General features: G+C 40.7%; 1 protein-coding gene across 1 annotated transcript in view; it reads left to right on the top strand.

Moving 5' to 3' along the window:
* Positions 1–13,120, top strand: part of AOX1 (aldehyde oxidase 1) — a 42,607-nt gene that overhangs the window by 2,163 nt on the left and 27,324 nt on the right. Inside the window, exons 4-15 of the mRNA XM_054380744.1 lie at positions 675–783; positions 1,339–1,465; positions 2,348–2,409; positions 2,945–3,025; positions 3,540–3,620; positions 4,684–4,828; positions 4,990–5,082; positions 6,258–6,409; positions 6,633–6,726; positions 10,575–10,678; positions 11,513–11,697; positions 12,867–13,029. Of these exons, the coding sequence (XP_054236719.1) occupies positions 675–783; positions 1,339–1,465; positions 2,348–2,409; positions 2,945–3,025; positions 3,540–3,620; positions 4,684–4,828; positions 4,990–5,082; positions 6,258–6,409; positions 6,633–6,726; positions 10,575–10,678; positions 11,513–11,697; positions 12,867–13,029 (1,396 nt within the window). The remainder of the gene's footprint in view (positions 1–674; positions 784–1,338; positions 1,466–2,347; positions 2,410–2,944; positions 3,026–3,539; positions 3,621–4,683; positions 4,829–4,989; positions 5,083–6,257; positions 6,410–6,632; positions 6,727–10,574; positions 10,679–11,512; positions 11,698–12,866; positions 13,030–13,120) is intronic.

The following is a 13,120-nucleotide window of genomic DNA, read 5'->3' as shown; positions in this document are numbered from 1 at the left end:
GGGAAAGCTCCAGTCAAATTGTTAAGTGGTTATGTGTCATTGTCAGTTGAATGTTTGGTTAGGCGGAGAAAAGTACAAATACTGCAGTTTTTCCTTTGACAATTGCATTGTATTAGAATGCAGTACAAATGAAAATGCTTAAAGTTACTTTGAAATAGAAATAGTCAGAATGACACTTGAAAAGGAACATTTCAGCTGTAGTGAACCAAAACATTTTGTTGCTAATGACGAAAAGCTTTGAAGAATTTTCTTGTTGGTATGCTGTTCCTACTTGGAATGATACTTATTTTACATCAGAATTTCCTTCAGAAATTTGATTACAAATGTGCAGCAGTTCTTTACTTCCTTCAAATGACTGCACTGACCCTCCCCTCTCCATCTTCCTTCTCTGAAACACACTTGACAGGTTGCTTGTGGGCAGAAGAGACAAGAGGGTGATTAGAAGTGTTAAGTTAATTCTACAAAACTGTCCTCAGAGATATGGGTTTTATAGTGAGCACAAGAAACAGCTAGTAAGGCAACCCTTCGATGCAGCTTATTCTCCTCTCATTTCAAATGATGATAATGGCTGCTTTGCAACTATAAACTCTATCTTGATTGACTACAAATTAGTTGTAAGTCTTTATTATAATAAAATAATATTCATGCTCTTTATTCTCCTCTATGTTCCATAGACATTATTCAGCAAATGCATGTTTGCTTCCCATTTGCTCCTTGTATGGTGCAGCAGTGACCACAGTGGAAGGTGTTGGAAATACAAAAAACAGGGTTCATCCAGTTCAGGTGAGAGGACAGTATCACTGTGTAAAAGAATTACTAATTTCTTCCTTTCTATGGGTTGGCTTGAGTGGCAGTGCTTTCGAGGGAAATTTCATGGGGAATTTCATACAGTGATTATTCTCCCTACTAAATGGTAACAGAAAGCAGGACAAATTTCTCATGATTGGTTGATCAAGGCTGATCCATCTGATGATGGATCTTTAATACTTACAGGATGATTAAATAGTTGGTATGTAAGAATTGTTGGAGCGAATCAGGCTCATGCTCTGTTTGGGCTAATGACACATCTTGGACTGTGACCCTTTAGCTGATACTTTAAGTATGAAAGCAAAAAACCCACAGAGGTCCACTGAAGGTTAATTACCTTCCTTAGTAAGGTGTGCTTGGGCATCACACCCCAAATAATTACTCTTGCTTGAGACTGCTTTGATTGTTTTACTTTAAAAGTCTGATTTACTACAAAAACAACAGTTAGTATGCTGTCTCCCATTTAAGAGAGCGTTCACTAGAATGGTAACGTACACTGGAAGGAGTGCTACTTGTGGTGTGTCATTGCAGGAAAGGCTTGCCAAGTGCCATGGCTCGCAGTGTGGTTTCTGCACCCCTGGAATGGTGATGTCCATATACACTTTGCTAAGAAACCACCCAGAACCAACTTCAGAGCAGATGATTGCAGCTCTGTCTGGTAAATACTTTCTAATTTTTTCATTTGTCCCTGAACCATTTTCTTCAGAGGCTTTGGGTATGTAAGTGTACATCTGTGTGAGTACACATACATACCTGTGTGTATGTACTCCATGCAAATGGTGCTTCCCAGCAGAGCTACTGCTGGATACAGACCTTGTATTCGCTGTCATTCTTTTTTTCCTGGAAAATGAAGTATGGAGCTGTAGATTGTTTCACGAACAGGTGCTAAAACATCCATAGATGTCCAAAATGTCTTACTGGAGAAGTGGCTGCATCTGAACATCTTTGAGATACCATTGGATTGGGAGCTAAGATTGTTGTAAGCCTCACAAGAAAGTTCCTTTGTGGTAGGAATAAAACTGTAGAGAGATGCAGCCCCTTTGTGATAGGAATAAAAAAGTAGAGAGATGCAGACCATCCTCGCTGAAGTGAGGTGTGAACATTTAGTGCAGGTAAAATACCCTTTTGTCATCTGTGGTGCAGTTGCAGTGAAGCCAAAGGCAGTTTCTGTTAGGATGAGGTGAACTTAATGGAGGTGCAATGCTAACCTTCATTATCAGAAATAAGTTGAAAGGGAAGAGAAAAACGTTTTGAGCAGTTGAACAATGTTGTGCAATCTCCTGTTTTTCTGCATGCTAGGCTGTAGATAGTATTCCCTTTAGTGCAACTCTCGCGTTATGTCATACTCCACTTGAAACAATAGCCTTTTTCCTCAGTAGCTGCAGGACCCTAAGTCTTGTATCACTGCTGTTTTTTGTCTTTGGAAAGCTAACACTTCTTAAGCTTCAAAAACACAAACCTTCTATAAAGCTGTGACATTTGAAGTGAAGCCACATGCTTTAGAGCAAAGCTTTTTCTTACTGGTTCCCTTTTTTTGCAGGGAACTTGTGTCGCTGTACTGGATATAGGCCAATCCTAGATGCCTGTAAAACCTTCTGTGAGGTAAGTAGTGATGATAGGAATGCTGGGTTGTGCCCTTTAGTGTATGTATAAAGACCATCAAGAATTTCATTAAGACATCTCTTTCCTCAGTTAAAGGCTAAGCTGTGTAGTGGCCTAATGCATTACCAAAATTGATTAGCTCAAATGGACTTGGTGTCTAGCCTAGATTTTGAAGAGTAATCCGAAGTAACTCCATGTGTTTTACTATGGGTTGGTACTGGCATAAAAGCAGAATAGGGACTGGTATTCTTTGTAATTTATCATGTAATGTAGCATTTCGGAAACCTACAGTGAAAGAAAGTGGACAACAAACAGTCGGTGAAAGAAATTATATAGACCATCTATGTGAGCTCTCACAAGGTCAACTGATTTTTATGTAGTATGAGTTCCCTTGTTTTAAGGACTTAAACATCCAATGATTTTGTTATTTTTGAATATCACTTCTTTAACACAGTGAGACACTCCATTGACTTGTCCAGAATGGTAATGAATTAGTCTGCTTTAATGTTTCACTAATGAAATATTCCTACTCTAGGAACCTGTTTGTCATCGAAAGCAAGCAAATGTGAAGTGTTGCTTGGGACAGGAAGATGATTTGTTTGACACAGAAGAGAAGGTAGGGTTTTAAATATTTTACTTGTCCTATTTAGATATAAAACTTATAGAAGGAGTATACATGAGTTTTCTTCTTGTAATTAAAGTAAATGCAGTATAGTCTGCCATTTTTATCCTTCACCTTTTTCAGCTTACGTAGTACTGTTTGTAAAGTAAGATACTTTATTATTACTTGCAAGAAATTTGGACATAGTTCTACAAGTTAATGATTCTCTGTGTTTATTTATATGAGGAAGTGATGATGTGGCAGATAGTTGGAATAAGTTTGGTTCTCCAGAGCTGAGAAACCTCTATTTAGCCTTTGAGTTGCTCACCTCTGCATGGACATTTGTATTGGCAGTGAACTTTGAGAAACTATTAGAAACACTTCCTTCACCTGGGCAGCTCCAAATGATGCATGGCAATGCAATGCCAAATCCAAATGGTAACAGAGTTGCTAATTTTGTACTGACATCAGTGGGAATTACTGAGAGAAAATTTTTGGTCTTTGCTTCTTTTCTTTCTTTCTTTTTAAGGTTTCCACCAGACTATTTTCAACAGATGAATTTCAGCCATTAGATCCCACTCAGGAGCTTATATTTCCTCCAGAACTAGTGGTAATTTTTGCTTTATTCTTTAGCTGTGTCTTTTCCTTAGTAGTCCATAGTTCAGAACTCATTCTGAAGTCCTGCTTAGCAATAATTCATCAAAAGAGAATTTTTAACATTTTAATATAAATCCAAAATTATATTCTTTTTTTTTCCTCAGTAACCTTATTGTATATTCACATAGAACAAATAATCATATTAGGAAAATAAATTTGCAGGGTTAAATGTTAGGTGAGAAGACAAAGAAATAGCCTAAACTGGGTTTTCAGTGCAGCATCTGAAGATACAAATGCTTCTCAGCAAACTGAATGGCAAACGCTTTTTTTTAGCATTGGTAAAGCAATGGACTTATCCTGTTATGTGGCCTAATAATCTTCCTGGTCTTCTCGGCCAAAAATGTCAGCTTGGGAGTGATTCAAGTATGACAAAAATATAAGCAGCTGAAGTAGGGGCACAGAAATGGAAAGTGCCAGACACCCTTAATTACTGACAGCAGAGTATGCCCTAGAAGAGTGAAAGCAGCTTTACATTATTGTCAGTCTTTAGATTCAAAGCCAAATTCTCTGTAACTAGCTACCTGCTTATGGAGAACAGTTGACAACTGTGGAATAGGAGTTCTTGACCATGTGTTTGTACTATTACTAGTTCACAAGCTATTTCCAGGTGATCAGTGACCAGTGCTGGAACAGCCAGCTATCCACATGCATGCTTAATCTGAAAAGGGATGCTGCTGCCAATGACCTCCAAGCAAGCTAAGTGTACAGACATCTCCCTAAATATTTTTTGTCACTTCTCTAATTATTTCAGCAGTTGCAAGATCTATTCCTACAGTTTATCACCATTCTTGTTTATTATCCCATTGGAATTGAAGATGTTTCACTCAGCCTAGAAATGCACTATGGTGTAAAGGGCCAGGATAACAGTCCCATTTCTTAAGAAGTCCCATTTCTACTTAAGAATTAAGTAGAACTGCTGTTGTTTAAGAACTGGTTTTGACTTTCAGTTTAGTGTCTATTACATCTTGCACCTGTCTGTAGTCTGAATACTTAGTTCTGCTATATTTCTCTATCAGAGAATGGCTGAAAATCAGCCAAAACGTACTCTGTTTTTCCATGGAGAGCGGATGGCATGGATTTCTCCTGTAAGCTTAGATGAATTACTGGATCTGAAAGCTGCCCACCCCAAGGCACCTCTTGTGGTTGGGAACACCAGTCTGGGTATGTATGCAAACAGAATGGCTCCTGTTGTCATAGTTCCAGTGTGCGTGGGAGGAGTGGGGCTATATTTGTTTTCTTCTTGCATTTTCATCCTCCACCTTACTCTCTGCTGTGTTGGAGTTACCATTGTATCTTCTGTCTAAATCTATTCTGTCTGGTAGGACCTGAGATGAAATTTAGAGGTGTGTTCCATCCAGTTGTTATTGCTCCTGCAAGGATCCCAGATCTGAATGTGGTGAAGTGCACAGATGACGGTCAGTAGACTTTAAGTCATTCAGACATAGGAGATTCCTGTGCAGTAGAGGCTGCTGCTCAGTTCTGTAGAGCTGTTGGCATGAAGTGCTGTGAGGCTCATTCCTTTCAGGTTTGGATCTTTCCCGGATCAAGGTGTCTGTGGCCACTATCCCAGTGCATGATACAGTTTTGTTTTTATGACACAGTGCATGACTGACCAGCAATATTATCTCAGGCCCCGTCAGTCATAATAAAGATTCACAGTCACATACTGTGTTGGGTTGGACGGGGCCCTCAAAGGTCATCTTGTCCAGCCCCCCTGCAGTGAGCAGAGACACCTCCAACTAGATCAGGCTGCCCAGAGCCACACTGGGTCTGGTTTTGAATGTGTCTAGGGATGGGCCCTCAACCACATACCTGGGCAACCTGTTCCAGTATCTCACCACTCATTAATGGTAAAGAACTTCCTCCTGATGTCCAACCTAAATCTACCTTGCTCCTGTTTCAAGCTATTGCACTTTGTCCTGTTGCTACAAGCCCTTCTAAACAGTCCCTGGGTCTCTTTAACTTGGAGAAGAGGAGTCTGAGGGATGACCTCACTCATGTTTATTAAAGATGTGAAGGGTGAGTGTCAGGAGGCTCTTCTTGGGTGATGTCCGATGTTAGGACAAGGGGCAAGGGGTGCAAGGTGGAGCATAGGAGACTCCATGTGAACATAAGAAAAAGCTTTGTGAGGTTGACAGAGCCCTGGAACAGGCTACCCAGAGAGGTTGTAGAGTATCCTTCTCTGGAGACATTCAAACCCCACCTGCTGTGTTCCTCTGTGACCTACTTTAGGTGATCCTGCTTTAGCAGGGGGGTTGGACTTGATGATCTCCCTTCTAACCCCTAACAGTCTGTGATTTTGTGATTTACTTGGTTAAAAGTTGGTGCAAGGGGAGCAGTTGGAATGGGCAGATGGAAGTAGAGAAGAGATTTCCCTTTCAGTAGAAACAATGAAATCAGTTTCATGATTTCATGGAATTTTATTCTTGGTCTCCTGAAAGGAAAGGTCACAATCTCTGCAGTACACCAAGGCCAGTCTCTTGTAGCTGCCTGTTTTCCACATCAGCAGTCCTGGCTCTACAGTCTGAACATAGTTTAGAACCCAGGCAATAAATGTACACGTGACACTATCATGGTCTTTCGGTTACAGGGTTGACTCTGGGAGCTGCCTGCAGCCTCGCTCTAGTGAAAGACACCTTGACAAATGCAATCTCAGAGCTCTCTGAAGAGAAGAGAAAGATTTTCTGTGCTGTTGTGCAGCAACTGAGAACTCTGGGTGGAGAACAGATAAGGAACGTTGCTGTATGTTATGTATTACTTGCAATAACAATTAACGAATGTGAAATTGCTCCTGACCACATGTAAAACTTGCATTTTTAGTTCTTTTCATCAGTGAATTTTCTATCAATACATCTTTTTTGAGCTTTCAGTATCTATTCATTTATGCATAGTCTGCATGTTACACTGTCACTTAACATAAAAATGTTCAGTTGGTGGAGAAAGCTGATATTATATTTTTTTCTAGTCATTAGGTGGAAACATCATGAGTAGAAAATCAGCTTCAGACTTGAATCCTGTATTGGCAGCCAGCAACTGTATGCTCAATGTAGCCTCAAGAGGTAAGAGGAGATAGCCTGTCTGTAGTATGGCCAGAAGTGCGGGCTCCTGTTGTGTGGGGAGAGAGGGGAAATGACAAGAGTTGAACATTTGTTAACAAACTATTTTTCCACTCTCACACAAGATCACATCTGCCAGAGAAGCAATTTAAAGGACATGTCAAATTTTTTCATGTCAAGGGTAAGCATTCAGACCAACCAGATCACACAGACTTCTGAGGACAGTGAACTCATAAGTACTCATTAAACCTCATAATCTGAGTACTTGTATGCTACCTCCCCATCTCTCTGCTGGATTGGCTTTTTTTTGGCTTCTTTTTTTTTTTGTGTGTAATTGTTGCTTTGCCCTGGTTTAAAGTTGCCCTTTGGCTCTCTGAAGAACTTCTGGATTCTCATTCCTCACAGGTACTTGCTTCTGTACAGGAACCACTAGTCCTGCACCTTTCCTCATGCCCATCTCCTCAGCTTCCTCCCACCACTCTATTCTATCCCTCTACCTCCTCCTTTTCTTATGCACCACCTTACCCTTGGAAGGTTGATAAAATTATTGGTAATTGTGAGCTGTCTGTGGTCTGTAATTGCATGCTTTCCGTTCTGGATGGCTTGTGTGCTTTTTGCTCTTTATCCAGGAAGTGTGCACACATTCTTTTAAGGATCATAGGATGTTAGGGGTTGGAAGGGACATTTGAAGATCATCAAGTCCAACCCCCCTGCCAGAGCAGGACCGTAGAATCTAGCATAGATCACACAGGAACACATCCAGATGGGTCTTGAAAGTCTCCAGAGAAGGAAACTCCACACTATCTCTGGGTAGCCTGTTCCAGTGCTCTGTCACCCTCACAGTGAAGATGTTCCTCCTCATGTTGAGGTGGAACCTCCTGTGCTGTAGTTTATGTGCATTACCCCTTATCCTATCACAGGGTGCAACTGAGCAGGGCCTGTCCCCTCCCTCTTGGCACCTAGCCCTCAGATATTTATAAATATTTATTAAATCCTCTCTCAGTCTTCTCTTCTCCAGACTGAACAGCCCCAGGACTCTCAGCCTCTCCTCACAGGGCAGTGCTCTAGTCCCTTAATCATTCTAGTAGCTCTCGGTTGGACTCTCTCCAGTAGATCCCTGTCCCTCTTGAACTGGGGAGCCCAAAACTGGACACAATATTCCAGGTGAGGTCTCACCAGGACAGAGTAGAGGGGGAGGAGAACCTCCCTCGGTCTGCTGGACATGATCCTCCAAATGCACAGCAGGATCCCAACCTCCTAACCTGTACTGGTGCAGTTTATTATTCGTTCCCAGATGAAGGACTCTGCACTTATCCTTGTTGAACCTCATTAGGTTCTTCTCTGAGGCCCAATTCTCCAGTCTGTCCAAGTCTTGCTGAATGGCTGCACAGCCTCCAGGGGCTGATCCTGAGCTGGGATTTCTTGGAACAGATACACAAAAACTTATCCTGTGTGACTTCCATGACTTCCTCTTCTGTAGAGAAAAAAAGCACCTGTCAGAATGTTGTTCTGACAAGTGAAAGTACCAAATGAGATCAGAAAAGCTTTTTCTATTTGCAGGCCCATTGCTAGTAGTTCTTGCAAAGCCTTGATCAGATGTGGTTAGTATTAGATATGAAATTGTTGTAAAGATGAGATGTGAATCACAGAACATTAGAGGTTGGAAGGGACCTCCAGAGATCATTGAGTCCAACCCCCCTGCCAAAGCAGAATCACCTAGGGCAGGCCACGCAGGAATGCATCCAGGCAGGTTTTAAATGACTCCAGAGAAGGAGACTGCACAAGGACACTGTACAACCTCTCTGCTCATCATGTTCCAGTGCTCTGTCACCTTCACTCTAAAAAGTTTCTCCTCATGTTGAAGAAGTTGAACATTCCTTGCTATCCCTTCCAAATGCAAAACATTGCTTGCTTGTTTCCTGTCCCATTCCTAGCATTACTGTCATGACCCTCCTCCATGCCATCATCTTCTTACTCAGCAATTCTAATGATGTGCCTGCTTGATTGATGAATAGGATCACTGATCGTTCTCTCTTTTAACCTGGCACAATTTTACTGCTGGGGGGTGGAGTTTTGGGTGTTCTCACAGTTTTTAATGCATTTCTTTACCAAACATTAGTCAGTGAAACACAGGAAAAAAGCTGCCAAGAAATGAAGTTGCAGACACACTGGTTAGTTCTTGGTCCTTATCGTTGATCACAATGTAAGAGAAAATGCACCTTCCTAGATCCTGGCAGGCTGATCTTAACAGTGTTATTTTTCTGATTATACTTGAGCAAAATAAAATTTCTTTGCTAGAGTTTTGCTGTCACCAGTTATATTTGAGGAATGCAATTTCAATGATAAATCATATTCTAGGATAAACAGGTTACAGTGTCATCATGACAAGTAGTAGGAACAACCTGAAGAAAATAGTCTTGCTCTAAAGCAGCCAGTCTTGAAGTGTGATGTTCATGGAATGTGAGGGGAATATTTTAATATATATAAATGGCACGGAAGGTTATCTGGTTATAGAACATCTTGGGGGATAGGTCAGGGCTACTGCAAGATAAACACTGTCTAGAAATAAGAAATAATTTATTTTAAAATGCCCCTTAGGTAGCATGTGAAAAATACACAGGACACAAAAAACTAGTCAAAATTACACTTTGACTTCATCAGTTAAATGCACCTTGTTAAATTCCACATTGATGAATTACTGTGGATTCCTAGCTGTACAAAGTTCATACCTCTGTGTTCTTGCAGAATGACAAAGCCACTTGACATTTGTGCAGTTGCAGTCCTACCACCAAAACTCTGTGAGCCAACAGGGCTTGTTTAATGAATAGAATTAATTGGGTGTGTTGAAATACTGCATTTTCCAGAAGATGTTCTGGCTTAACTGTGTGGCAAACTCAGTGTAGCACAGATGAAATTTAAGTGTTCAGAGTGCTCTTTAGGTTCCTTGCAGGATTTTGTCCTTTTCACTTTTGAGAATTCCATCCTCAATAGTATTTATTATAGAATGGCAAACATAGTGACTTTTGGAATAATCTACAAAAAAGAGAAAGGAAACGGCAATAGCACTTATTCCCTTGTAGATTCCTAGAGGAGTTCAGCATCTCAGAACAAATAGAAAACAAGCAAAAAATCTGAGAGCAAAAATTATATTTTTAGTTTTGCAGCAGTTCTCTACCGTTCATGCATGTTTGTAAAGATGTGAAGGGTGAGTATCAGGATGGAGCCAGGCTGTTCTGGATGATGTCCAATGATAGCACTGGGGGCAATAGGTGCAAGCTTGAGCAGAGGAACTTCCACATGAACATAAGAAAAAACTTTTTCATGAGGACGACAGAACCCTGAAACAGGGTGCCCAGAAAGGTTGTGAAGTCTCCTTCTCTGGAGATGTTCAAAATCTGCCTGATGTGTTCCTGTGTGACCTACTCTAGGTGATCCTGCTCTGGCAGGGGTGTTGGACTAGATGATCTCTGGAGGTCCCTTCAAACCCCTAACATTTGTGATTCAGTTTTCTTCCACATTCTTTATGTTTGAGAAGAAAAGGTGGTGATGACAGCAGCTGCAAAGATTTGGAACAGATTGACAGGAGTGGGGATGGGATCATGGTGGCAGTATCAGAAGGGGGGGAGACAAAATGGGGATCAATCTCTGGACACTTTCATGCAACTGGTGTTTTGGTACTATGGAAGATGGAGCAGTCTTTTGTATTTATAGAGCGTACTGCTGATAATTTGTTAAGTAAACTCTGCAGTTGTTATTTACTCTGGAAGGATGCAGGTATTTTTTGCCAATTATGGTTGAGATGTGTTAATTGCACAATGGTACAGAACTTTTGGATTTGGGGTTATTTTTAGGACGAAAGCGACAGATCCCTTTGAGTGATGTTTTTGCAGATGGGGACAACACCATTACACCAGAAGAGATCTTAGTCTCTGTCTATATTCCCCATTCTAGGAAGGTAAGTTGCTAGTTCGTTTAGATTCGCTTTACGTAGAGTTGAAGACTATTTAATAAGGAGCAGGAGGGGACATAGTCCCTGTGTTTAAAGCAACATGACTGCTGCTCACTTTCTGAATTCCTTACATTCGATCCTGTCAGTGACATATTATCTCCCAGTTTCTGCCAAAACCCCACAACTCAGCAGGTATCTGGTGATGTATAAAGAGTGATACTCAGGCAAAAGTTTATCCTAAAATGGCAAAGGCAATAGCAATTGTCCAGACCACCTACAGAAAGTAGTCCTGGACAAGCTGCCACAAGGCCTCACCCAAAGCAGGTTGCAACCTGTGATGTGGTTGGCATCAAGAAGGTAAAGGTTTGTCATCTCTTGAGGATTTTTCTTAAAATGATAAGATTGGACATGTGCATAGTGTTTCCACTTTGCCTTTAACTGATATTGTGTTTGCATGAGTGGATATGAGATCTTAAAAGAAAATTTTGGGGTCATGTTATCTGAGTACTGAAGTTTGGCAACACTTTGAAGTGTCTAAGCATTTGGTCTTTTTATAAATGCAACTCAACTCCATAAGATCCCTGCCTTCCAACTATCAGCCATGAAAACATCTGATTCATCTCAATTGTGTAGCGGTGGAGGACTGAGTATGGGCTGCTAGAAAATCAAAGATGGTAGATTTACTGAAAGGTCAAGAGTAGCAAGCATGTGGTCTTGAATGCTCAGGAAGCTGAATCTGTGCTCTTTGTTTTTCATTTTCTTGCTTCACAATAGTGCAAGTTCTACTTTCAGGTACTTAACATGTCTGCAGGTTACCCACTTCTGTCTGGTCTTGCTCAGGGGGAGTATGTCTCTGCATTTCGACAAGCACCAAGACGGGAAAATGCTCTCTCAATAACCAATGCTGGGATGAGAGTCCTTTTTGAAGAAGATACAGACATAATAAAGGAGTTAAGCATTTTCTTTGGAGGTGCTGTCTCAACCACCGTCTGTGCAAAACAAACTTGTAGGATGCTTATTGGAAGGTACGATGTCTCTGCCTTCTCTGTATCTCTGACTGAAGGGACTTTGAGAGCTTGAATGTACTTCCTTGGGGTATGAAGGTACAGAAAATTTTCACTTGCCTGGCTGATGCTATGTGTCTTCAAGTGAATGACTGAGTCAAGCCTTAATGATGACTTTCCAGAACGGTAATGTTGTGGAGTGTGCACCAGTATTGGTGCAGCTCTAGTGTGAAGTATGTAGAGATAGGAGACATGAACTGTGAGATAGGTGAGTGAGATGCACATGATAAATTGTGCACCTGATCCCAAGCATTGCTAAATGATGCTGTATCCTCTAAGTTGGGTAATTCCCTGGGATCAGTGTTCCTCAGTCATTCAGCTTGGCTCTAATAGATACAAAGTTTAAGAACATCAGATGTGCCCAATAAACACTGGAGCACAAGTCAAGCCTTAATGTTTGCCATATATCTTCATCTAGAGGATCCTAGTCATCTCTGAAGTGAATCCCTGACAATCCCTCCCACTTTGCAGCATCTTTCCATGTTTTGGGGGAAAAAATTACAACTAATTCCAGCAGTATAAATCCGCTTATCTAAATGGAGTCCCACTGGGCTATTTTACCGTTTATGTGCACCTGTTTCACTAGTTGAACTGCTTATTATTTTTCACTGCCTTGCATTATTAAATTTATCCTAGCAGATTTATATTTTGATATCTGGGGTTGTGTAGCTACGCTGCATTGAGAGAACTGAAGGAGAAAGCCTTTTCAGAAAATGTAACAACAAACCAGCACTAACCCAATCTCTTCAAATCATCTAGACTTTGCATCAATATTGTTACCCACTTTTCTTTAAATATAGGACAGAAGCTACAGAATAGGGATAATACTGAAGACTGTTAAATAATCTTTAAAGCTGTAATAGTTTTTATGTATTCATTGATTTTAAAAAAGACTGGTATAGCACTCAATTCCTTAGTCTTAAAGATCTCACTTCTGTGAGCAGCATTGACCCTACACTGTTTTCAAAATTGTAGGCCATTGTTGGAATCAGTATTTTAGCTTGCACCTGTGGTCCATGGTACAATTGTATTGCTGGAATTTGGTTTTGGTTTTTTGTTGTTGTTGTTTGGTTGATTGGTTGGGTTTTTTTGAGCCTTGGTCTGATTGTATCTATTATTCTTCCTGACAGACACTGGAATGAACAAATTTTGGATGAAGCTTGCAGACTACTTCTGAAAGAAATTGCTCTTCTAGGCTTAGCCAGTGGTGACAAAGTAGACTATAAGAAAACTTTGATAGTCAGTTTCTTCTACAGATTTTTCCTGGAAGTATCGCAGTCATTAAAGACCATGGTAAATCAGTTCTCTATGTCTGCTTCTGTGCAAGGGTATTTGTCTGTCTGTTGATGCTTGGAATTTGTACAGTGTGCTAAGCATGGTCTTT

This window comes from Indicator indicator, chromosome 5 (genome assembly GCF_027791375.1).
Source record: "Indicator indicator isolate 239-I01 chromosome 5, UM_Iind_1.1, whole genome shotgun sequence".
Lineage (NCBI taxonomy): Eukaryota > Metazoa > Chordata > Aves > Piciformes > Indicatoridae > Indicator > Indicator indicator.
Note: the sequence above shows the minus strand (reverse complement) of the source record. Positions and strands in the feature narration are given on the sequence as shown.